Below are 27,214 nucleotides of genomic sequence, written 5' to 3'. Positions count from 1 at the left end.
ATGAGAGGATTGATAGCTATCTGATGAAGTTGAGATTCACTAGAAGTGAAGCCGATCCGAACCTTTACTTTAAGGTGGAAAATGATAAGCCTCTCATTCTGGTACTTTATGTGGACGACCTCTTTCTAACAGGTGCAGACCCTCTCATTCACAAATGTAAGAGGGAGTTGGCTTCTGAATTTGAGATGGATCTAGGACTGATGCACTTCTTCCTAGGGTTGGAGGTCTGGCAAAAGCCAGGAGAAATTTTCCTATCTCAAGGAAATATGTTTGTGAAGATATTGGAAAGATTTGGGATGGTAGACTGCAAGATTGTGACTACCCCGATGGAACTTAACTTTAAGAAGTTATGTGGTAGTGTTGCCGGACTTGAATTGGGAAGTGCTTCTGAGTATTGTCAACTCATAGGAGCACTGATGTTCTTGGTGAACTCCCATCTGGACATATGTTTTGCAGTGAACACATTGAGCCAATATATGGTTGAGCCTCATCATATACATTGGATTGGTGCCAAGAATCTTATGAGATATTTTTGGGGCACAATCACTCAAGGACTAAGATACATTGCCGGATATGTGAGGCTGCATGGTTATTCTGATGCTGATTGGGCTGGCAGTGTGGTGGATCGCAAGAGCACTTCTAGATGCTATTTTTCTTTGGGTTTTGCTTCAATATCCTCGATGAGCAGGAAGCAGAAATCCGTTGCCTTGAGCACCGCCAAGGCCGAATACATGGCTGCTAGTATGGCCTCCTGTGAAGCTGTCTAGTTGCGGAAGCTCTTTAGTGAGCTGTTTGGACATGTGCTGGAGACCACCGTGATCCTCTGTGGCGACCAGAGTGGGATCCGACTATCAGAGAATCTCGTGTTTCATGATCGCTCCAAGCATATAGATATTAGGTACCACTTTATTAGGGATATGGTACAATGAGGAGCAATAAGGCTCCATCACATTGGTACTGATGAGCAGGTCGTCGATATTCTGACAAAGCTCCTGGAGAAGGTCAAGTTCTTGGCATTTCGATAACGACTTGGAGTCATGGAGAGACCCTCTTATGAGAGTCCTGCATGATATGGACATTGAGCTTTGGGATCTCCGGGGGGGGGTTGGGGTACTTCTTGGAGCGATGAGCAACCATAGGGTGAGTGGTTCAACGTTCCCCTAGTGGTTTGCTGTGTACAGGGTGAGTGGTTCAGCGTTCCCCTAGTGGTTTGCTGTGTACAAGGTGAGTGGTTCAGCCTCCCCTATGACACCCTGTGGTGACATGTAGGCAGGATGAGTGGTTCATCCTTCTCCTACTAAGACATCCTACCCATGTAGTCTGGAACTCATTGGAAGTGCCTCTCATCTGGCCAATGAGTAGGGAAATGAGGATAGGGACCATAGTACTACCGATGGACGCATCGTGTACTACCGTACTCCCTATGCTAGGATGACCGATATTGATCTGGGATCAATTGGAATTGACTTCGGGTCAGTAAGAGTGGTATGAGACACTCTCTTTTGATTGGAATTGACTTTGGGTCAGTAAGAGTGGTATGAGACACTCTCTTTTATTTGGGACTGACTTCGGGTTAGTAGAGAATGGTATGATACATTCTTGATCACTTCTTCTTCTTCATAGTTCAGTAGAGCAGAGCAGTGCATTGATGGTAGAGATAGTACAGATTGGGAGATGGATTAGCAGATGGAGTTCTCCCTAGTTGAGAAGGAGTGTTAAAATTGGCGACTAGGGCCAAACTCCATATGGGTCATCTTATTTATGACAATTGATATTTTTCTTGGGTTACTCTCTCCGAGAGGTGTAGGATTGATCTAAAGATCATCCAATTCTGTCATGTACAAATGAAGATATGAAGTTATTTATAATATGGACAAATTGTCAAGGTCGGCCAGCAAGAAAAACAGGCATTCAAACCCCCAACTCATCCTCAACGTTGCATATAAAAGGAGACCTCAAGTCATTTTTACCATCATCTCATCTCATATCTCTCTCTCTCCTCTTGTGATTGGTTATGCAGATCTAGGCAATCTTCTCTCTCACACGTGCAAAGAAAAGGAGGACAAATTTTTGTTGATTGTGTTGACCAACGTTGACCGAGCGGCAGGGAGGTTGTTTGACTGTGTTGACTTGATGCGTTGACCTGTTTTGACTTCGGTTTGGGTGAGGTATCTCCTTCCTAGCAGGCCGCAGATATGGGCACGAAAATCGAGGCAATCCGACCTCTCCTTTGACCAACGTTGACTGTACTAGGGCTAGCCGCAGAGTTGACTTTTGTTGACTAGTTTTGACTGGATTTTTCGAATTGTTTTGGGTTGATTAGACTTGCTGTTGAAGGTCGAAGTTGACTGTGTTTGACCAAGTTGAATTGAGGAAGAATTCTGCCCTATTGACCAGCGTTGACATTTCTGGTTAGGGTATTATCAGATTTGTAAATTGTACTATCTATCTCTCTGCTGAACTATTGAAAAATATAAGAAGAATTGCTCAAGGGTTTCCCCACATTGGGGTTTGTCCGTGGCTGGTGCCACATCTTGTGTCCTCTTGTCTTGGCTTGTCTTCTACTGTTTATGTTTATGTTCTATCTGCATTTTACTATCATGTTGATGTGATTGCTAAACTGGATATTGATATTGGGCTAATAAAGAAATTGAAGTAAAATTGCTGTAAAGCATAGAACATACCATTGTTACCTAAAATTATCATGAAGTCCCGGAGTAGCTGAGGAGCAGCAGTGGGCAGATTGAGAGTTGTTCACAAGTGGAGTTGTGAACAACTCGACAAGAGTCTCGATGTGTTGTGGCCTTGATGGACTAAGGTACAACTAGAGAGTAGATTGACAATCGAGATTTCAGTGGCTAGATGGACTTGGAACATTGATAGAGGCAGGAGCTACAGACCAGGAGCCGAAGGACTGGGCAGGTACAAGGTACGATCGAGAGGAGTTGAGAAGAGCGCATTACATCAACCAGATGATTAGAGTATCTTGTTGAGGGTAGATTGGTTGTCAATGGACTGACACCAAGCGCCAGTTTGTATCTTGTACTAGTGGATGTATGAGGGTCATTATCCTTGGTACGAGAGCCCGACACTGTTTTACTATATGTTTGATATAACAAAGTTGGGTTAAAAATTGTAAAAAGTTGTCTATATTCTTTGCATGTGTGATTTACTGCTATTTATATTCCGTTGTGCAAAGTAGTATCGTTGAGATTCTTGGTTTGGTAGCATCAGAGATTTTAAGATTCTATCCTAGACCTAAGGCCGTGGAAATTGAACATGGTATTAGAGCATATCTGACCTACTTTGAGGGACAATGAATCAGAGTGTGCACAACGGCCTCAGAGGGAGTTGCAGGTGTCTAGATCATGGAGTAGAAGGTTCAGCTGAGGACATGGAGATGTGGTCTTGACTGGCTTGGCAATGAGATTGGCTGGGAGTTCTGGTGGATTGGTGGTGATCCTGGTGGACAATAGTTTGTTGTAGGGCAGATCGCTGATTGTGGATTTCCGTTGATGTCTTGGATGATTGGGACAACTCGAGGATTGCTTTGGCATGGACGAGATCATGTTGATCGAGATGGCTTTATGTGATGGACTACAAGTTGGCAGGCTAGGGTCTTCATCGGATTGTGCTGCTGCATATTCGAGATTGGTGGGATTTTCACAAGTGGTATTTGATCCAGGAGGATGAGTGCTTGCAGGACTGAGCCAGTGGAGATCGTGTAGGCTCAGAGGGAGCAACCCTATGGAGGTTTGGGATCTTCAAGTTCAGATGTGATGAGGCAGAGGCACTACTGAGATTTCTGGATTCATCTATAGGGTATGTTGCAGTGATGGTTGCTAGATGGGCTAGTGTCATCGTCGGATGATGGTTACTTCTTAGTCTCACTAAGAGGGAGTGTTGATTTTTGTGTAGCTTGAGAGGTACTCCAAACCCTAGTGTTCGAGGGTTGGAGGTCAAAGCGCCACAAGTAGGCTTGTGGGCTTAGAACCCAACCCTAGTGTTTTTCACCCATAGATGTTTGGGCCAAAACTGTGACGAGTTTTTGACATGTGATGGATGAGGATGATAGCTCTCGACGAGACAATTCTAACGCAACGAAAATCATCTGATTCCGAGTTGTCATTAAGGAGATATGAATTTTTGAAGGTTAATGATGGGTTTGCACTTGTATGTCAAGGTCGGCCTAAGGCGTTTTAGGCATGTGACAAGTTTTGGAGCCCCTCTCTTTAGTATAAATAGAGGGTGATGTAGAGCCTTAAAGGGCATCCAAAAGTGCAACGCATGCCTTGAGATAACAACTCGTTGAAAGAGGAGAAGGTTTGTTTTGGCTATAGCAAGAGAGGGTAGAACAATGCAGTGAGAGGGACTATTTTAAGGGTTATTACAGGATGATAGAGGGTTGTATTGGAGGCCGAGATATTTGCAGGTAGGCCAAGGCCTGAAGGGCTGAACGCTGGCTTGTTTGAGCCAAAGGAGGTGTTGTCTAGAGGGTCGTAGCCCTGTTCTTGGAGGCCGCAGCCAAGGGAGGGACAACGAAGGTGTTTGGAGGCTTGCTGGAGGGTGGACAGTCATCCCAAGAGGCTGCCGCAGCCCTAGTTTGGGTGTTGTAAGGGCCGCAATACCTTTAGGGAGATAGACCTTGTATGTGGGCTGAAAACTACCCTAAAGGAGCAACATTAAGGGGTAGCATATACTTGGAGGACAATCGCAACAAAGAGGAGCAATTTTGGTCTAGTTTGTTGGGTTGTTAGGGACTGTGGTTAGTGCCCAAACCAGTCCCAAAATTGTAGTATTGTAGCAAGTTCAAAACAACAACGTTTGGAGGTGCGTTTGGTCAAGGAGTTGACCAGGTTTGGATTAGTCTACATTGCAGTTTGTTGGGAGCCATTTGTTGGAGTTGCCTTGGGCATGAAAGAACTCCAACTAGGAGCAGATCCCACTATGGAGTGATGTAGGTGTCCTGGTGTGGACAGAGTTGTTGCAGTCTGTGGAAGCCAAGGAGGTAGGGTTGACATGGCATGTTAGAAGCCCTAACCAGTGGGCAGTTTCACAATGAAGTTTGGAGCCTAGATTTGTGCAACAACTCCTCTATTGCAGAGAAAAGGGCAAATATGGAGAAGTTTGTGGGCAGTTGTGTGTAAGGGTCTCCTAGGTGTGAGGATTCCCTAACTAGGTGCAGATGCTACAACGTGGACTTGGTCACTCGTGGATTGTTGGAGGGCAACATGAGAGTGGACCAAGTGTGGATGTGATTGGGCACTTATGGTCTGCTGGAGGACAACGTGATAGTGTCCAAGTTGGAGCCCGATGAGAAACACCTTGATGGACAAAGGTAGTTGCGAGAGAGGCAGTTATTGAGCTCAAGGGTCTGATAAGCCAGGAGCAGTTTGTGGAGCCCTAGACTTGTGTGTGGAGAAGGACATCTACAACAAAAGATGGGCAGTCCTCCTAGCCTGTGTTCATTGTGGGAGATGGACATCTTGCAATAATAGGTGGTAGCCCTCTGTGCCCTATACTGGTCTTCATCAGAGTAGCGCAAGAAGACCATAGTGGGCTGAAGTCCCTGAGTAGCTGAGGAGCAACAATGGGCAGATTGAGAGTTGTTCACAATTCGACAGGAGTCTCGATGTGTTGTGGCCTTGATGGACTAAGGCACAACTAGAGAGTAGATTGATAGTCGAGATTTAGTGGCCAAATGGACTTGGAGCATTGATAAAGGCAGGAGCTGCAGATCGGGAGCCGAAGGACTGGGCAAGTACAGGGTACGACCAAGAGGAGCTGAGAAGAGCGCGTTACATCAGGGAGATGATCAGAGTATCTTGTTGAGGGTAGATTGGTTGTTGATGGACTAACATGAAGCCCTAGTTTGTATCTTGTACTAGTAGATGTACGAGGCCATTATCCCTGGTACGAGAGCCCTAGACTGTTGTATTATATGTTGTTTAATATAACGAAGTTGGGTTAAAAATTGTAAAAGGTTGTCTATATTCTGTGCATGTGTGATTTACTATTGTTTATATTCCGCTGTGCAAAGTAGTATTGTTGAGATTCTTGGTTTGGTAGCATAAGATATTTTAAGATTCTATCCTAGACCCAAGGTCGTGGAAATTCAACATAGGACCCTTCGATGCAAGTGCCACATTCTCCTCCTCCTTCACACTCTTCGATCCGCTGCTACTGCTGCCACTAATGGAGCTCTTTAACAGAGCTCACCTCAAATCCTCCTGCTGCAAATCGGTCCACATCCTACCCCATCTTGGCAAAGTGTCTTTGCCAAATATACTTTGGACAAACACTTGCCAATCCTCCGAGACGCTGTTTAGGGCGAATCGCACTAGCTCTGATGGTTGAGGTGCTGCTCCAACAGTTGCACATTGATTTCAGACTTCCTGCATCCTGGTGAGGAAGGAATCTATGCCTTCTCCCTCTCGCATCCTTATGCGTCTAAGCTTTTCTTCTAGGAATGCCTTCCGTTGCTCGGAAGTACCCTGATATAGTGTAGAGAGAGCTACCCACATCTCTCTGGATGTACCTTTGTTTGCCAGATGTGAAACTATTGATCTCAGACTCCATCTAAGATCAACCACTTTGCCCTAGCCGTCTCCTTTCTATATTCCTTGAACTGATCTGCATCCTGGGGAACTACCACCACATTATTTATGTAGGCTTTCAGGCCATATTCATCTAGAAGGAGGGACATCCTAGCCTTCCAGATGACATAGTTGGAAGTTCCATCCAACCTATATTGATCTCTAAGCCCTGCTGTGGCCATCTCTGAATCTGTCGAAAACTCCCTCTTTCCCTTTGCTTGGCTGCTGCTCTGCTACTCGCACTCCCTCCCGAAATGCGCAGGTCTGCTAGCTGCTACTGCCAATCTGCCTGGAAGAATTGAACGTCTAAGACTCGAAGTTCCCTGAGAGAAAGTTTTCCCTTTGCTGTGCGTGCTCTTCTCTTCCACTTGATGTTGGTTCTGCTACTGCAAAACCCTCTGCGTCCAACCAAGGAATCTGCTTAGTGAAAATCTGAGCTTCTGCTGCTCCCTCTGACTAATGGAATCACTAACTCGGGCAACTCGACTTTTTTGCAAACTAGCAACTGAAATTTGAATTTCTGCCCCAACATTTCGGGTTTCTTGTCTGAGCACTGCGCTACCCCTAAGAATTTCGGCCTGTTGCTCCCTATGAGCAGCGGAATTCTTTCCTTCGCTTATGAGCTTCCCGACTGATCACTTATGCTCTGATACCATGTGAAAATTTCAAATCTGAAATCCTATTGCAGCAATTGGAAATTATTCTTCTAATTGTTAATTAATTTAACAATTTATTTGCTACGACAAATACTAAATAAATCACACTGCAACCTTCACAAATAAAACTGTGGAAATAATAGCGCTAGAAACAGAGAAAATACTAGCACACACACAATAATTAACACAGTAACTTTTGGACAAATGTCCCCGGAAAAACCCAACTTGGGAAAACCGGTGCAACAGTGAGGGTTTTAATTATTATGCAACAGTGAAATCTGAGTACAATCTATGGATGCCCAACTTGCAGTCCAAACAACAAGAAAATATGGCCAAAATTATCTATAAGGGAATTACCCTTCTTCCACAAGCAACGTCGACACAACTTCCCTTCAAAAAACTCGTCCTCCTGGACCCTTTGCGTCAGCCTCATCACAGTGCTTGTGCAGGCCCTATGACGTCTAGCCTATGAACTGCCTCTGATGAAGTCTTTATGCTTGTCTTTGCTAGGGAAATCGCTTCTCGGGCACTCTGGAACCTCTGTCCGGCCTCTGGAACTGAAAACGATTTTTCCTTCTGCCAAATCAAGTTGCTCTTCTGAAGCAACTATGCAGTCCTTTGCGCTACCTCACTGGGAATAACTCGGCCTCCTCGCTGCTGCCTCTCCGGATCTGGAAAACTTCCTCTGGATCACTGTCTCTGCTTCGATCTCTGGTCCGACAACTACCGCTGCTCTTTGGAAATCAAACTGCTAGGGAAATCGAACTGCTCAAGTGTATTCTCCATCACCACATCGATCCCTTATATCTTTCTGTTGGAATTCCAACGACCAAGATTAAATCTTAATCGATGGCTCAGGTCATTTATGAATCGATCCGTGTGGGTTTCTAGACTATTCTCACCTTGACTTAATTAATTATGATTAATTAACCAGTTTTCCAAAGTTTAGACTTAAGAAACATTAAAAAATAGGTTAATAATCTAATTAAGTCATCTCTCTGTGGAATTTCCAGAAACGATTTATGGGTTTTGGAGATCTCATGCATTCTTGTGTGAAAGAGTGTTTGTATTCCGTGCTTTAAGAGATCAGAGACCAGAAAGCTCTACTCTGAGGCATAACTTGGTATTTAACATAATTATTTGAATTAATTCTGAAGCCTGCTGGGCCGCCTGTCTGAGGACAGTTTGTTCCAAGATCGCCTTAAGTCGAGATTGTAAAGCGAGTTGAAGACTGAAGGAGTCGTGAGTGTCCTCGTATTTCTCGTACCCGTGGTGGATGGTGTGAGGAATTCTAGCTACTCTTTAGATATTCAAGTAAGTTACTGAGTCCATCATCTTAATTACTCTAATCCAAAATTTAGTTGTGATTGTGAAACTGTTGAATTTCTTTTTCTGTTGGAATAAGGGGACAACTAGCTTAAACCTATTTCCAAGAAGTGCAAAAGTGCTAATTTATTGCAGAGGTTTTGTAAGACCTCAGATCTTATAGAATTTATGCAATTAGGAAGGAAATTAAAAATTTACATAGTTCCTAGTTGAATTGTAATGCACAGGGATATCGATGATGATGTTGTGTTTTAAATCCTTCTCTATAATGCATAAGATGAGCAAGCAAACTTTAAAATCATGTTTAACTTCTAGGATATAATGGTAATCTCCAAGACAAAGCTACAGGTCTAATTTAATGTCAAAAATGTCATAAGAAACCCCAATGGAATGGAAAAAATTTAACCATATCCATGAGGTCACATTCTGATTTACATACATTCATTGAACAATTAACAGCAAAAATTCTTAATTAGCATACATTCAAGTTGGAAGGGAACTATATAGTAGTGGCATGCTTAGGGTTATACAGTCTATGGAAGACAGTTAGAAGATAATTATGTTCTATTGGATCCTTAGCATACCACTCATATGTGATATAGAGAAGAAAGGAGAGCACTTTTTCGAGGGTCACAATGAGTGTGTCTTCATACTTCTTTTGGAGTGCAACTATATACCTACTCTCATTTTGGACATGGCTTTGACATGTTTTCCAAGGGAGCCATCCTCCTTAAAATGATTGGACATTATATTGATTAAGAATGTCAAATGTGCAAGGATAGAAATGCACCATATCTTACTAAACTTCAATGCGTTCATAGGGCCTCACTGACTTGTTTCTAACAATATAACAAGCATCACTTGATTAAAAAGTACACAAGGATTTGAGACATCAGTGCCTGTGTTTACTAAATTTTTTTAACAAAATAATTCAAAGGAATTCCAACCTTTCTGTGAAAGTTGACTTGGCCTTATTTCATCTTTTAGTTTATTTGCCATGCAATTGGGTTGTAAAACTTCTAGCTTTTAGTTCAAGTATATACTGGAAAGTAGATAGATATCCAAAATTCAATAAATGTGGTCAGAATTGCTGATAAATACATTTGAATGTAAATATAAAAGGGTATTGTATTAGGTAAAACTATCTCCAAACTATGAGCTTGGCATATATCTTGATATTTAAGGTTTTCCAACTGCCAAAACATTGAGAAGCTTTACATGACCTGCAACTATCTTTTACGTATCCATGTTTGATCTTTTATGTCTCTAGCCTGTTCCCATGAACAACTCATTCAACCTTTCTTATGAAGGATTCACTTATAGCAGAAAGAAGCAAAAGGAAGCAAAGTTTAACACGAGTGTCATTGTTGTTCTTTCATATGTGGATAAGGATGGCTTGAACTAGGAACTAAGAGAGACATCTAATGAGTTCTTCTTAGTTACAAGATAAGCTCTGCTGCAATGAAAATTGTTCTTGGTTTCAGATTGGTGAACATGCATAGATGAAAACTCAGAACACTTTATGTGCGTGCACAACCACATCTTACATTGCATTAAGGTCTTTATCTTGGATTTGATTTCTTTGTTAAGGAGTTGAAACCACAGGATTAAATTAAGTGTTCCATCATTTCTTTGAAAATGATCATTTTTAGATCTATGTGGTAATTTTCTTTCATTTTTTCATGAAGCATCTAAATTTTAAGGTTTTAACTTTTAATTGTGCAGGTTGTGGCTTGGGTAATAGCTTTCTTTGTGATTATCATCAACGGATACCTCATAGTGGACTTCTTTGCGAATGAAGATGTCAACATGTGGATTATAATTTTATTAAGCTTCATAACCCTTGGGTATCTCTGTTTTGTCGTATATTTGGTTGCCCAAGCCATTAGGATAAATCGATCGAGTAGTGCATCTTCCAAACTACTTCATTGAGGCACGTAAATTGATCCTATCCCTCATTTATCCTTATTATTATAAAACACAAATGATCTGTAATGAAAGAATGGAATGTACAAAATACTCATTAGAGCTCTTCTTTTGTGTACTTGAAATGTGTTGTCTACCTTCGTTTGATCTGAATGAATATAAATCTATTGTGTTTTTAACCTCTCTTCAGTAAATCAGCAAATTCATTACATCACAATAGTCAGAAAATCAGAAACCAACTTATTTTGCATCTAGAATCTGACTTCTGATGGAGGAGGAACTCGAGGGACAAGAAAAATATGGATTCCTCAAAACTAATAGATGAGTGTTAAAGGTATTTCAATGGATAGACCTCACAGAGGGCAATTAACATCATCTGTGTGATAAAAAAATTTCATGTTCTACAAATCAGCCAAAATTTGAGGGTGATATTCATATAATGTGCCCATGATATATAAATTTACAAAATCAAAACCTCCAAATTTCCAGATTTTGAGAACTCTATCATAGTAATAGCTTGCAAATATTTAACGGATATAATGTGTAATTTTTTTGATGAATCAATGTAGATCATACACACTAACTAAGATTTGATGTCGAATGGGGACAGTGCTCTGGAAATGACAAAACATTGTCTGAAAGAACATAGAATATTCATATTCTAGGATGAAGGAAGGAAAAATATCTTTTGGAATGAACCTTATTCTTATGTCAAGTTTGGCATGCCAGACTCTAAAAGAGAGTCATAAGGCCAATCGACAAGATTTTTCCAACACTTATCAGTACCTATTGCTAGTTCTGTTTTCTATAAGAAGACGATCTTGCAAAACAAAGGTAAGCCTCTTAGATTTAATGTACATCCCATATTTCTCGTTCTCTTGAATCTTGATCACTTTGATTATTGAAAAAATGCTTTAGTAGATAGAGAGAAAATTCTATAATTAACAAAAATGGGAAATATTTTCACTGAATGCTTACAAGTGTTTATATCCTTGCAATACTGCCACCATTTGAGAACATATCCATCTTAGGACAACATATATCCATCATGAAGTTGGCTTTTCTAGTTAGTTTCCTAATGCAAAGTTTCATTTCATGGCTTGGAACCATTTGTCCACTTCATCACGTCTTTCCTTCATCGTAAATAATTGGGATCTTTTCCTTCTTGATTCTAGGGAGGTATTCATAATCCATACAAGGTACTTGGACATTCTCAATCTGAAGAATTCTCATAAGAAGATTCAGATTGGTGAGCCATCTGCTTAGCATCATATCAACCAACATTGTGACATAGCAAGGCCTTGACTAACAACTTTATCTCTCCACAAGATCAAGGCACAATGTCGGCGAGGCCTGTTGAGGGAAATGTAACTAGGTTTGGTATTCATAAATGTACTTTTGATATTTGTATTTATTCAAGAATAGAAATATTATTTTTATAATATATGTCAATGAGTTTCTTGCTTATTGAAATAGGTCTAGCACATGTTAAAGTGCTATAGGTGAGTCAAAATAGTCAAAATAAAATGTTGAAGACCTTAAGGGCATGTTGCACCATGTATAAGAGTCAAAGAATACTCCTCCAAGCAAAGTCAAGTCTCCTCCAAAGCAAAGGCACCATCAAAGAGTCTCCTCCAAAGCAAAGACACCATCAAAAGAAGCCAACCGAAGCTAAGACATCAAGTCGGCCTACAAACAACTAGTTGGCCTAAAGGAGGGACATACCTCTATATATAGAGGTTGTCCACTCCCTCAAAAGACAACGCACTCATATCTCTAAAATTTGCGAAGTAAAGAGGCAAGTAAAGGGTAACGAAGGATGAAGAAGAGGTCTCCAAGTGCAGCGAAGAAGGTGAAGCCTAGATCGAAGTCAAGAGGACCATTTATAGGGAAAATATAGTCACATTTGCGAGAAAAGGGAAGGCTTCCTGCGGTCATAACAACAGTAGTATATCAACATCACATCTCTCATTGTTTGGGCTAGAACATAGGCCTAAAGGGCCTCCCACCCAAGCGAAGAAGTAAGGAAGAAGAGCGAAGGTAATAGGGTTGTTCTAAAGCCTATTACAGTCACACGTGCGAAGAGAAGGAGGTTGTCTCTGCTGGTATAACAACCCTCCCATTATAGTCATACAAGTTCGTTGGTTGGTGAAGAGAAGAAAGGGATCATCATAAGGAAAGGGTCTCATCAAAGGTATTTCTTCTAGAGCAAGTGCAACAAGATCTAACAACAGTTGGAAGGAGGACAAAGTGCTGGGAATCGAAGTGCCGGAAGAAGGAAGTGTCGGGGAACAAAGTGCAGAAAGGAGGAAGGACTTGACTTGTGCTTGGAGGACATTCTAGTCAGGGATCTAGGGTTTGACATTGATCAATAAGAAGCTTCAATAAGATAAACTTACTAAAGGGTTTTCCTCTCAAGAGAAGAGAGGTTTTGGCCTTGGCAGAGAGCCAACATCTTATGTTCTCGTTCTTATGTTTTTGGTAGCAGTTTTATGAAGTACACACACATGTATTAATAATAATAAGAAGAAGATTAAGCTAACAAGAAAAGTAAAAAGAGCTCACAAATTGTTATCAAGTCAAGAAGAATCAAACTACATCCTAATTGCTCTTGATTCTTCAACATGGTTTTAGAGCTAAGGTGACACATCAAGGAAAGGGCATCTCAAGAACTCTCATCAAGGAAGGACATCTACAAAAGTTGAAGCATCTAGCCAAGAAGTATCAATCACTTCAAGGACAAGAAGGTCTACCATCTATCATTCATCAAGGAAGACTACAAAGCAAGAAGAAGAGCCTTACACAAAGGCACCTACAAGAAGAGCAAATCAAAGAAGGACCTACATCAAGCTACAAGTCATCAAGCAAGTTCACTCGAAGAAAACAACTTGAAGAACATCAAGATCTAAGGAAGGCAAGCCATCAAGTCTTCAAGGAGAAAGCAAGTCTACTACATCTCAAAATCTATCAAGTAAGTATATGTCCCCTTCTAAATATACATCAATGTCTTTTTGCAAGGAAAGCAACAAATTGGTAGGTACCAATAACTTTCTTGCATGGAAGAAGAGGACTGATTTACTTCTCAAGGAGAATGAATTTCTAGAACACATCAAAGGGAATATCACTATTCCTGCTAAGGAACAAACTCAAGCCTTAGCCAAGTGCAATAAGGATGAGACAAGAGCTCAAAGGATTATAATAGAATCCATCAAGGACTCTCTCATTCCTTATGTCTCCAAACTTGAAACATCAAAAGAAATCTATGATAAACTAGTAAAGCTATTCTCGGTAAGCACAATTGGAGAAGTGATATCTCTACGAAATGAATTGTACAAGATGAAGATATCAAAGGAAGGAATAGCTCCCTACTTCATGAAGATCTCTGAGATGAGGGATCAACTTCAAGAGCTAGGGGAAGTCATGTCCGACAAAGAAATAACAACTGTAGTACTCAATGCTCTACCTGAGGATTGGGGCAACTTCACATCAAGCATATATGCAAAGAAGGAAGCTACCCCACTAAGTGAAATGTGGTCTCTATTCAAGATAGAGGAAACAAGACTCAAAGCAAAGGAAGATGTGGGATCAAAGGAGCAAGCATTTGCTACCATGGCCAAGAGAAAAGGAAAATTTGGCAAATTTGGTCCACAAAGAACAAACAACAAAGATATGTCCAAAATACAATGCTATGGATGCCAAGAATATGGACACTACAAAAGGAATTGTCCTAAACTAAAGAAGGACAACAACAACAACAAAAAAAGGGAAGAAACTCATGTGACTCAAGAAATGAAAGAAGAAGACAAGAAGCAAAAGAAGGAAGATCCTCCCGATCTCTACAATGACTAAGTCTTCTTCTTTACTTAAACTTCTTTCAAAGTTTTAAGTAGTATAGGAGCATGTAGGAATAGAATAAAATTGCATGGCTAGAAACATCTTCTAGAATCTAGAAGCATAATGTACATGGAGTTCAAGATACTCATGTAGAAGGAGCATTTATAATAGAACAAAATGCATGGTTAGAAATATCTTCTAGAATATAGGAGCATGGTAGATATAGCTCAAGATATTCACGTAGAAGGAGCATACCTAGAATGGGACCTCATCCACAATGAAAGAAAATTGATCATGATTAAGAACCTTAGAAGCCCTCCATCATCAAAAGGAAAAAAACATTTGTAAGGTAAGGGTCTTTAAGATCCTATGAGGGAATCTTCAAAAGAAGATTCATAAACAAAAGAAAATGTCTCATTGGGAATCCCATTCATGGGATTCAAGAAAGTGATGATATGTAGGTAAGCTAAGATGAAGCAAGAAGGGCCACACCAAGGACAACCAAATGAAGATGATGAAAGGAGAATCAAGATGAGGTATGTATGCATCAAAGTTTAGTCATGTTATTATATGTATATTATTGAGTCATGGGAATAGTTCTATGACATGATCAAGTAGGAAAGAATCTATTTTACCAATGACATGCTCAAAGGCATGTACTACAATGCAATGAAGGTCAACAAAAGGAAATACACACATAATGAGTATAAGATTGTTGACTAAGAAGCAAGAAGAAATGCTAACTAGTCCTTGTAGCAAGCAATGAAGAAGTGCTCTCACAAGGAGCATAAGGTGGTTGATCAATCTATCCATGAAGAAGCAAATGAAGAAAGAGATCAAGCATGTGAAGAACACCATGATCACAAAGAATCACTATTTGACAAGATCCATTGGAGACATCTCTCTTGGAAAAAAAAGGCAGGACAACTCTGACTAAGAAAGGAAAAGATCAAAGGACTCTCGACACCTATGAAGGCCTTGGAGATATGAAAGGTGCAGATAACTAATTCTACTCTACGAAGATGTCATGATGAAGAAGCCATCCAACAAAAGCACCATTTAATGTTGAAGCAATATCAGGATGAAGTCATGAAGGGCTACTAGATCAAAGCATGGGAACAAGCAAGTACAAAGAAGCATCCATGTGAAGAGTAGTCTGAAGCATAGACAAGATGACAAGAAATAACTAGATGACAAGAGAACCTGATATATGACAAGAAGGCCACTTTCCACGAGGGAAGCAATGGCTTGACTAAGCAGGAAGGAAAGTGATCGATGGATGATGCCCTACCAAGAAGAAGTTCAAACAAAGACTTCATGACATCAAAGGAAGGAAGGAGATCAAGTAATTGAAGGACCCTCGAAGAAGAAGTTGCTGATGAATGGACAAGTCCCTAACTAAGAGGGAGTCATAGTAAGTTCCTAATTACAAAGGAACTTGGACAAGTACCTTGCAAGAGGATACTTGGGCATGTCTTCCTCAATTGAGAGGAAGTGATAGACACAACATTCTTGTCTTCACTTGGGAAGAAAGAATGGGAGGATTGGGTAATCATCTGGCATCCGATACTCTTTGAGGATGTGTAGGGCATCCAAGACAAGAGTAGGCAAGAGCACCGATATTATTTGAGGGCTGGGAACCCAAGATAAGAATAATCCTAGAAGGTCATACTCAGTGAACACCCGAGTGGGTATGTACCTTGAGAGACAATGACTAAGGTGTCTATAAGTCATTGGTCTCACCAACATTGTTCTCTGATCTATTGAGAGATAGAGCTGTCAGTCAAGGCCTTATTGTGGAAACAATGTTGGTTACTATGATGCTATTATAGATGGATTGCCAATCCAATTTCTCTTATGAGATTTCTTCAAGATTGAAACATAGCCAAACACCTTGTAATGTTGTATGAATACCTCCCTAGTTAAGAGGGAGTGTTTAAGGAAATGTAACTAGGTTCGATATTCATAAATGTACTTTTGATATTTGTATTTATTCAAGAAAAGAAATATTATTTTTATAATATATGTCAATGAGTTTCTTGCTCATTGAAATAGGTCTAGCACATGTTAAAGTGTTATAGGTGAGTCAAAATAGTCAAAAGAAAATGTTGAAAACCTTAAGGGCATGTTGCACCATGTATAAGAGTCAAAGAATACTCCTCCAAGCAAAGTCAAGTCTCCTCCAAAGAAAAGGCACCATCAAAGAGTCTCCTCCAAAGGAAAGACACCATCAAGAGAAGCCAACAGAAGCTAAGACATTAAGTCGGCCTACAAACAGCTAGTCGACCTTCAAGTCAGCCTAAAGGAGGGATAGACCTCTATATATAGAGGCTGTCCACTCCCTCAAAAGACAACACACTCATATCTTTGAAATATGCGAAGTAAAGAGGCAAGTAAAGGGTAACGAAGGATGAAGAAGAGGTCTCCAAGTGCAATGAAGAAGGTGAAGCCTAGACCAAAGTCAAGAGGACCATTTCTAGGGCAGCTGCAGTCACACGTGCGAGAAAACATAAGGTTGTCTGCAGTCATAACAGCAGTAGTATATCAACATCACATCTCTCATTGTTTGGGCTAGAACATAGGCCTAAAGGGCCTCCCACCCAAGCGAAGAAGTAAGGAAGAAGAGCGAAGGTAATAGGGTTGTTCTAAAGCCTATTATAGTCACGTGTGCAAAAAGGAGGTTGTCTCTGCTGGTATAACAACCTTCCCATTACAATCATACAAGTTCGTTGGGTGGTGAAGAGAAGAAAAGGATCATCATAAGGAAAGCGTCTCATCAAAGGTATTTCTTTTAGAGAAAGTGCAACAAGATCTAACAACAGTTGGAAGGAGGACAAAGTGCCGGAAGAAGGAAGTGACGAGGAACAAAGTGCAAAAAGGAGGAATGCCTTAATTTGTGTTTGGAGGACATTGTAGTCAAGGGTCTAGGGTTTGACATTGATCAATAAGAAGCTTCAATAAGAAAAACTTACTAAAGGGTTTTCCTCTCAAGAGGAGAGGTTTTGGCCCTGGCAGAGAGCCAACATCTTGTGTTCTTGTTCTTATGTTTTTGGTAGCAGTTTGATGAAGTACACACACATGTATTAATAATAAGAAGAAAAAGATTAAGCTAACAAGAAAAGTAAAAAGACTTCAGAAGTTGTTATCAAGTCAAGAAGAATCACACTACATCTAATTGCCCTTGATTCTTCAACAATTCCAATCACTGATAGACACCATCATCATTGTCTCTCAAGGAACATACCCAACCCGAGTGTTCACAAGGTATGTCCTCACAAGACTATTCTTATCTTAGGTTCCCTAATCCTCAAAGAATATCGATCCTCTACGACTACTCTTATCTTGGATGCCCTACCTCATTCTCAAAGAGTATCAGATGTCAGATGCTTACCTAATCCTCCATTCTTTCTTCAAAATTTGAAGACAAGAATGGCGTGTCTTTCTCTTCCTCTTAACCAAGGAAGATATACCCATTCCAATAAAAGGAGCGTACCCAAGCTCCCTCTTAACTAGGGACTTGTCCAAGCTCCCTCTTAACCAGGGACTTGATTTTAACAACTTTCTACCTTTGGTGGAGATCATGGGATTTTTAGCTGCTTGTAGAGCTCCTCCTTTCGATGTCATGAATTTCTTCTTCATCATTATGGAGCCTTCATCTTTTGTAGGGCATCGACCATCCATCACTTTCTTTCACGAACAATGTCAGTGATTTCATCCTTTTCTTCATCGGAAAGTGATCTTCTAGTCCACATCTTGCTTTTCTTCATACAACTATCTCTTCCAAGTCATGTTTCGTTTAAGATCTTCCATCCAACCACATGAGTGCTAGTTGTAGGTGACATCTACAACTCTCTTTCGGTAGCCCTGTATAAATCCATCCAAATGTTATTCAAAAATCAAAGTGAACATCAAATCAAATTTACCTTTTATGATGGCCTTTCATCATGACATTTGCTTGCTTGCAACATCAACATCCTGCACATTTATAAACACATCTCCAAGACATTCAATGCCAAGGGTCTCCTTCCTTTACAGACTTTATCAGAGTCTTCATATCTTCTTCATGGAGATGTCTGTAGCCAATTCTTTTAGTCATTGGATGTTGATTCCTTTTTCTTACATGATCATAGTTGCATCTTTTATGATCTCTTCTTTCTTTCTTCACATATTGCTCCCCAAGAACTTCCATTCATAGTTCCTTTATATTTATCAACCACCTCATAGTCCATATGAAGACATATTATGTTGATTTCATCTTGTCAATATGTGAACCATGCCTTCATGCAATTTTCCAAAAGAAGAGATTCCTCTTCTTTGATCATGCTCATGAGGTAGAGCATTCACCCATGCTATCTGCAACTATATGATGACATGACTTAATCTATCAAATACATGCATACATATCTCGTTTCTCCTTTTGGTCATCTAGACTTGATTGAAAGTGCTTCACCCATCTTGACATGCCACACTCTTTTGTCACCATACCATCATTCTTCTAAACAATGGATCCCACACAAGGTGGAACGGTCAGCGAGACACTTGCTTCTTCCAAGTAGAGGTGAACCTTCTAATGAAGATTCCAACAGAGGATCTTGATTATCCTCATCGTGCAAATGCTCCTTCCTAATGATGATGATGTATGATGAATTTTATGCTAGATGACTTTCTTCTACTCATAAGTGCTACTTATGCTTTCAATGAGGTTACCAAGAGCTACTTCCTTTCTATGATGACTGCTACATCCATGTAGATTTCTACTTCTGCTATCTTTCAAGCTTCTATGAGGATGTTACATGATCTTGCTTCAATCGTATGCTTCTAATATGATGCCATTTCCTAACATGATGTATCCTATCATACTTATAATGTTTTCTTCCATGATAGCTATCTTTCAGAAAACTGAGAAGAACACGGTGGAGGAGATTATCTCAGTCATAGTAGAGATCTTTTACTTCCCCCTTCTTTGATTTCTTCTTTTTAGCTTCTTCCACTTCTTCAGTGATATGGGCTTCACCCCTTCCTCTTTTTTTGTTGTCTTTCTTAAGCTTAGGACAATTTCTCTTGTAGTGCCCATATTCATGACATCCATAGCATTGGATTTTTTGACATATTCTTTTTATGAGGACCAAACTTTTCAACTTTTCCTTTTTTCTTAGCCATGGCAGCGAATGCTTGAACTTGCTCGTTTTATCCTACATTAGTGTCTTCGATCTTACATAATGATCAAAGTTCATTGAATGGGGTAGCTTCCTTCTTTCCATAGAGACTTGATGTAAAGTTGCCCCATTCCTCTAGTAGTGCATTGAGCATTATGGTAGTCATTTCTTTATCAAACATTATTTCTCCCAACTCTTGTAATTTCTCTCTTATTTCTGATACCCTCATAAAGTATGAGGCTATTCCATATTCCTTTGAGATCTTCATTTTGTATAGCTCGTTTCTCAAAGATATCACTTCTCCAATAGTACTTATGGAGAACAATTCTACTAGCTTCTCATATATTTCTTTTGATGTCTCCAATTTTGCAACATATGGTATGAGGGGATCCTTGATGGATTCTATAAGGATCCTTTGAGCCCTAATTTCTCCTTTCATATACTTGGCTAGGGCTTGAGCTTCTTCTTTTGGAGGTTTAGTGATTGAGCCCTTAACATGTTCAATGACTTCATTTTCTATGAGGATCAAATCTGTCCTCTTCTTCCATGCAAGAAAGTTTGATGACCCAACCAATTTGTTGCTTTCCTTGCAAAATGAAGTCATTTTGATAGCATATTCATTCATAAATATAAGAGTACTTACTTGACAAGTGAAGATGCTTCTTGATGACAATATCTTCAACTTGATACCTTCTTTATTTTTTATGATGATGTTGACAATAGAAGATGTCTTTTTGATGAAGATGTCTTCCTTGTAAAGTGATTCTTCAAAGAGAGGGAGATCACCTTGATTCCTTGATGATGATGACAACACCCCTTCTTGCTTTCCTTGGACTTTAAGATGCTTCAATGAGTATTCCTTCTTTAAGTGGAGGTAGGGCCTTGAAGATCTTTTCTTTGTGATGATGATGTGAGCTTCTCAAGTGTGTTTGAAGTGTATAACCCTTACTTGGATGAGCTAGGGTTTTGAGGTCTTCTTTCTTCGAGATGTGATGATCCTTGAGATGAGTGGTCCTTCTTGATGATTGATGTTCTTGATGATTTTCTTGTGATTCGACCTTTGAGTGTACTTCTTTGAGTTGCCCTTCCTTGACTTGTCACCTTAGCTCTGAAACCATTTTGAAAAATATAGGGGCAACTAGATGAGGTGATTTGTCTTTTGATAACTGCTTGTGATATATTTTTACTTAACTTGATTAGTTTCTTCTTTCAATCGTTTATTATCAACGTTCTCTTCATCAAACAACTACTAGACCATAAAGAACAATAAGACAAGAGGACACAAAATATAGGCGATCATCCAAGGCTAAACCCTCTCCAACTCAGAGGAAAACCCACAAGAATTCTTCTCTTCTGATAAAACTTCAATTGACAAATTTCAAGACCTATGACCCTTGACCAAGCCCCTCCAAGACCAAGTCAAATCTTTCTTGCTTTCCAATTACCTTGACCTTAACAACTTCTACAATTTCGATCCACAGTAGATTCTTCTACAATTTCAACTTGTCTAGTAGATTCTTTTGCAACTTCGACCTGCCTAGCAAATTCTTCTGCAACTTCGACCTGCCTAGTAAATTCCTCTACAGAAACCCTAGCCCTTGCACGCGTGGAAAATAATGGTAAATTCTTCTCCTTTCTTCACTTAAGTTGATTCTCTCTTCTAGAGAACTCGACTTGCAAGGTGTACTTCTTGATTCCCTAACTCGACTGAATCTATACCTCGACCTTTACTGCTGCAATAAATGCCCTAATTCCTTCGCACGTGTGGAGTGAAGTAGCCCAAAAACAAACCAAAGGTCTTGTCCTTTTATTCTTTCTTCGCCCTTTTTTTCTTCACACCTTTCTCTTTCTTGTGATCGAACTTGTGTGAGTGAATTGCATCTCCTCCAAGTGAGGTTGATGTCTCCTTTATATAGGTCTTCCACTAGGTCAAATTGCACCTTTTAGGCTGATTTGTCTATGTGTGTGGGCCGACATGAGCTTTGCACCATGACGAGGTATTGGAGGGTCTTTTGACTCAAATAATTTTCTTTACAATATGTAACATGCCCAAGAAGGGTATTTCATACATGACAATGACTCAATTGACTTGTAGACTAAATAACAAGCCTAGAAGCTCTCAATGGGAGCTTGACCTATTAAATAAATTTCTCTTGAGCATGAAACCCATGCCTCAAGGACAACACTAATAAATTTATTTTTCTCTTTACATTAAATACATAAAATCATGATTACATGTCATTGTGAAGACCAAAATTAGTTACATATTTCAACAAAAATAAAGATCTGAATCCTTGAATGTATCACTTATTTTGTGATTTTTTGGTTTTTTGATTTCCTCGTCTATTGGGAAGTGTTTTTCCATACACCATTACTTTTGAAAAAAATCACTCTATGAATGAATGTTGAGGAAATCCTACATACTATCTTTGATATGATTCCATTCCAATAACTTTGATTGTGTTTTTGTTAAACCAATGTGAATGATCCATTTCATTGTTTGAAAAAGAGGGTTATTCGGCACTTTTGCATCTATTCTCTCATAGTACATACAGAATGGTCTTTTTCCAATCATATAATGTCCATATCCAAAACATTTTATTTAATCAAATGTAATTTTATTAGGAATTCTATTACTTCAATAAAAACTAGGTAGTCAACTACATGAATATGGATGACACCTCCTCGATGTTTCAAGTTGTGAATATGCAAGTGGTGTGGTTTTCTATTTTGATATTGAAATTCTATGAATTTTTTAACATTGTTTCACATTCAATTAGAATGTGTAATTATTATAAACTATGAAAATTAAAAAAATTATTGATCTTTTGATTGGTAGAAGCTCTCTATCAAATGTTTGTTTAATGAAGATGATGTTATCTTATGAATTAGTCAATTTTTTTAATCAATGCTCCCCAGGATTAAATATGTGAAGAATAAGAATAATATTGTGTTTATATATGAAAGATATATGGTTAGCCCTGAGGGTTAGTTCAGTTGGTTGAGTCGTTGTCGTTAAAACACCTTTGCTACTTAGAGGTCATTTGTTCAATTCTCTCGACACCCTTGGGGTCAAGCTTCATGGTTGAGTCGGCATGAAGTGATCCCTTCAAGTGGATCTTCCTATTACAAATATTCCATGGATGTAGCAGTGATCGATCTCCAGGGTCCGTGAACCACATAGAAGAAGAAACAAGACATATGGTTAAGATTATTACTTTTAGCCAATATCAATTAAAATAAAAGGGTAATATTAGAAGGAAGAAATAATTTACCTAATGCATGAGAAATGAAAAAATGTAAAAACAAAAAAAGCTATGAACACCCTAAAATATTAAATAGAAAGATTATAAAATAATATGAAGCTATAAATTATTATATAATTAAATATGAGAGGGAATGTTTTAGAGGACAAGTTTGGAGGTGAAATTCATTATCCAAGTTATATAATTATTTATGGGAGGGTAAATAGTTGTACCATTATATGTTTTAAGTTGAAGAAAAAACAATGGTTCATCTAATTGAAAAGTTTCATTCTAAAAGCATCAATATTTTGTTCCCATATATATATTTTTTTGCATTGGTAAACATCATGCAAATACCTTCAATGACCATTTAATTGTGATGGAAGTAATGAGATTGAGAACATTGTTAGATATCATTTTTGGGATTTAACTGCGTTAAGTAAGTCATTCAAACGTATGACCATTTCCATGAGAGGTAGTCGTCACTGACTAATTTCTCATGATTTTTGAATAGTTCACTTAGCACTCATTGCATCGGGTGATGCTCACAGGGGTGAAGAAGTGGGATTGAAACTAGTGAAATGTGGAGAACGAATCACATAGCATCAATCATCACTTCCGGGGCTTGCACCCTGTAACCAGGACTTCCCAGGAGGTCACCCATCCCAGAACTCCTCTGGCTCAAGCGCGCTTAACTGTGGAGTTTTTCCCACAATCAAGCCCACTTAGCTTGCTACCCCATTTGCAAAACCTTAGCAAGTATTGTGCCTCATGAACCATTCAAGTAGAGATCCCTTGACTCTTTTTGAATTTAAGTATGGGGGATTTACGCAGTGCATTATATTAGATATCATTTTTGGGATTTAACTGCGTTAAGTAAGTCATTCAAACGTATGACCATTTCCATGAGAGGTAGTCGTAACTGACTAATTTCTCATGATTTTTGAATAGTTCACTTAGCACTCATTGCATCGGGTGATGCTCACAGGGGTGAAGAAGTGGGATTGAAACTAGTGAAATGTGGAGAACGAATCACATAGCATCAATCATCACTTCCGGGGCTTGCACCCGGTAACCAGGACTTCCCAGGAGGTCACCCATCCCAGAACTCCTCTGGCTCAAGCGCGCTTAACTGTGGAGTTTTTCCCACAATCAAGCCCACTTAGCTTGCTACCCCATTTGCAAAACCTTAGCAAGTATTGTGCCTCATGAACCATTCAAGTAGAGATCCCTTGACTCTTTTTGAATTTAAGTATGGGGGATTTACGCAGTGCATTATATTAGATATCATTTTTGGGATTTAACTGCGTTAAGTAAGTCATTCAAATGTATGACCATTTCCATGAGAGGTAGTCGTAACTGACTAATTTCTCATGATTTTTGAATAGTTCACTTAGCTTGCTTCCCCCAACAATGTGAGCTTAAGCCAACTTGTATGAATTCTCAGAAGAAGCTTTTAACTGTGATGAAAGAAAGCTAACTCGAAAGAGGCTATTCTACTTGCAGAAAGAGAAGGAAAACTGAAATGTAACACAAACACTAGCAAAACCTAATTTACCTACTAACCTTACTTTTGCAAGAAAAGAGATAGAAACGAATGAAATGAGTGCCATTGATTATGGAAAAGGTAAATTGCATTTATTCAGGCTACTTCTGAAAATAAATGAGAAGAAATCATCTTTTTGTATTTTTGAGTGTTTTTATGTGAAATTATTATGCTTGTGATTTATCTGGTTATGACTGTGCAGAGGTTTGGTGGCAAAGGAAGATGGAGTTGGCTTTTGCAGAGGGTGAGGAAGGTGTGGAGAGGTCCTAAGAAGTCCCTAGTACCCTTCTGAAGACTTCCATTGCGACCAGACTTCGAAAAATCACTCACAAGAAATTCTACAGGAGGTTGCACGGGATCTACAGGAGGTTCTACAGGAGGATCTATTTTTCCCACTTTCTATATACCAAAGAATTTAAAAGAAAATTTTATTCAGTTTCACTTGGTTGAATGTATGGTTTTTAAAGGTTGAATGTTTCAAAGAGTTGACTTCATATTTCCAAATATTCATGCATGATGGTGCACAAATGACCATGACCAACTCATTAGTTTGGATTTTTTCTGAAGTTTTTGTATCTACAATGGGACAACATTAGCCACTAAAGAAAAAAGAGGAAATGTTTAGATATACAAGCATGCTTGTTGAATTAAAAGTTTTTAGAAGGTAAAAGTTGGTTCCTTTATTGTTGGGCACATACAAGGGCATACTAATCAAATGTTAGTGATGTTGTAGGGAGAATCTTGGGAGCTTGTCATCATTAATTAAAACTATTAATAAAACATACTATATCATAGCCTATTTTCACACTTCAAAAGAAAATTTTGACATGTGAAAACATATTCAAGGATTACTTGGTGCAAAAATGTGTGTTGAACGACTTAATGACACTAGCTTGGAATATCATTTATGTATCATAAATATTGATAAGAAAACATTTATATAGGGCGATCAATACTCAACCACTATATAATGGGGACTTTCATGAGGTTTAGCGTTTCGAAAGTTCATTCAAAATTGTTATATATATGCATCTAAGTTATTTTCATTGCAATTAAATTCTAAAATCCAAAATGTAGGAAGAGACATCAAGATTTACATTGTTTTCAATGCTTAAAGGAAATAAAAATTTGTCTATTTCAATCTTAATGACTATGTTTTGTGAGAGTATTCTTTTAATGATCAAAGTGACATAATTTAAAGTTCAACAAATGATAAATTTATGAAGACTCCATTTAGTTAACGACATAGTACACTAGATGAGCATGAGAAAAGAAACATTATGAACAACATATATCTCTAGGTGTTACTAAATTTTTGTTACTAGAAGCAAGGGAAACATATAGGGGATCGAGACGATCACATGCACATCATGAAGCCATGGAAGACCTTTATAGGGGCTTAATACAATATATGAAGGAGTGTTGCATGATTGTTATTATAGTAAATGAAAATCCATGTGGTTATTGGTTTCAAATTGCAAAAGTTATAAAGACCAACAAAGAAAATGAAGAAGTAATATCAATTGAAGTACATTGGCATGGGATAGATAAACACTTATTTAATGGTGTTTACTAGCTAGAGATGATAGTCGACGAAAATATCAATAGAAAGGGACAATAGAAAGGGTCAAAATATAACTTATCTTAAAACTAGAAGATGTTGATATACTTTTTTATGACTTCATTTCACATAAAATAGACACTTTTGCCTCTAAGCCTATAGAGATTATCAAGAGGTTGTTGACATAAGAAATAATTGAATGATGAGATTCTAGTGAACCTTGATGTATATCTAGAAGGTTTTTGACATATAAATTTTGAGCATATATGAATAATCATATGGTGCATTCATTGACAATGGAGAGGAGTGTGGGTCATCTACATCTTCATCCAATCATTCATATCAATATAATGCAAATTTTGATGGTGTCTTGAAATCAATTAATGGGGCTTTATTATTGTTTTAAATATTTTATATGTTTTTAATTAATGCAATGTTTATACAGTAACAATGAAGGAGTGTTTAAATGTAGATATGATTTCCATGAAATTATGAAGCATTTCTATGTATTTTAGATCATATGATTTGCTGAAGTAATGTAACAAGATTTCTTAGCTTCTCTAACTTGAATATGGATAACCCAATAATATTTCTCATGAAACAAAATGTGTTGACTCCAATGCAATTTGTATTCATTTTTATTTTTTTAATTAATATGTAAAATAGTTGTAAGTAATGTTGAATTTTAAAATCATGGATTTCTAGTGTCATTGCATTATATATAGTTTAGTTGAAAAATGATATTGAAAAAATATATAGCAATATTGGTGGAAATGCTATATTAAAAGGGTTTTTAATATAATAAAATCTTAACCCTAAATGTGCATGTTAGTTTTAAGGTTGATTTTATTGTTTTATTTGTAACAATAACATTTTTTATGCCATGCTTTTAAAAATGTTGTATTTAACACCCCCAAAAAAATGTGTTATTATTAGTACCACTTAGGGGTTGGTCTTAATATCTTTTAGTTGCGAGAACATTGGTTGTGAAGGTCATGGTTTTACACAAGTTCCAATTTTAACATCCTCCAAAACAAAAAGAATTTCTCATTGTTAACACCCCTTAACAATTAAGAGATCAATTTTAAGGTGATTTTTTAGCAACATTATAAGTTTTATGCTTATGGTTGCAAAATGTTGTAATTTTTGTTGATTTTTCGTAGGTTCTTCTAAACTAATAATTACTTATGATTTTTAAGATAATATTTTCTTTCATTCACATTCATCATAAACTGATTACATAAATCTCAACAATATAAACAAAATGCTAGGAGGATCATAAAGAGACAGCCAAACAAGAGACACGAATTTACCTTGGGAAAACCCACAACTTAGAGAAATCAATGAATTAAACAAGAGATACATCCT

General features: G+C 38.4%; 1 protein-coding gene across 2 annotated transcripts in view; it reads left to right on the top strand.

Moving 5' to 3' along the window:
* The window catches only part of LOC149139902 (metal transporter Nramp3.2-like), a 132,211-nt gene extending 107,243 nt beyond the window's left edge, over positions 1-24,968 (top strand). Inside the window, exons 5-7 of one of the 2 annotated variants that reach the window (XR_016264787.1) lie at positions 10,304-10,511; positions 11,115-11,338; positions 24,488-24,968. Coding sequence is in view for 1 of the 2 variants with exons in the window: in XM_089449444.1 (XP_089305570.1) it covers positions 10,304-10,510 (207 nt within the window). In the remaining variant the exon portion in view is untranslated. The remainder of the gene's footprint in view (positions 1-10,303; positions 10,512-11,114; positions 11,339-24,487) is intronic. The other variant, XM_089449444.1, reaches the window with a different exon arrangement.
* Positions 24,969-27,214: the final 2,246 nt, after the last annotated feature.

This window comes from Pinus tabuliformis, chromosome X (assembly GCF_031772625.1).
Source record: "Pinus tabuliformis cultivar Carrire ecotype Pingquan chromosome X, CPIR1, whole genome shotgun sequence".
In the NCBI taxonomy this organism is placed as follows: Eukaryota; Viridiplantae; Streptophyta; class Pinopsida; order Pinales; family Pinaceae; genus Pinus; species Pinus tabuliformis.
Note: the sequence above shows the minus strand (reverse complement) of the source record. Positions and strands in the feature narration are given on the sequence as shown.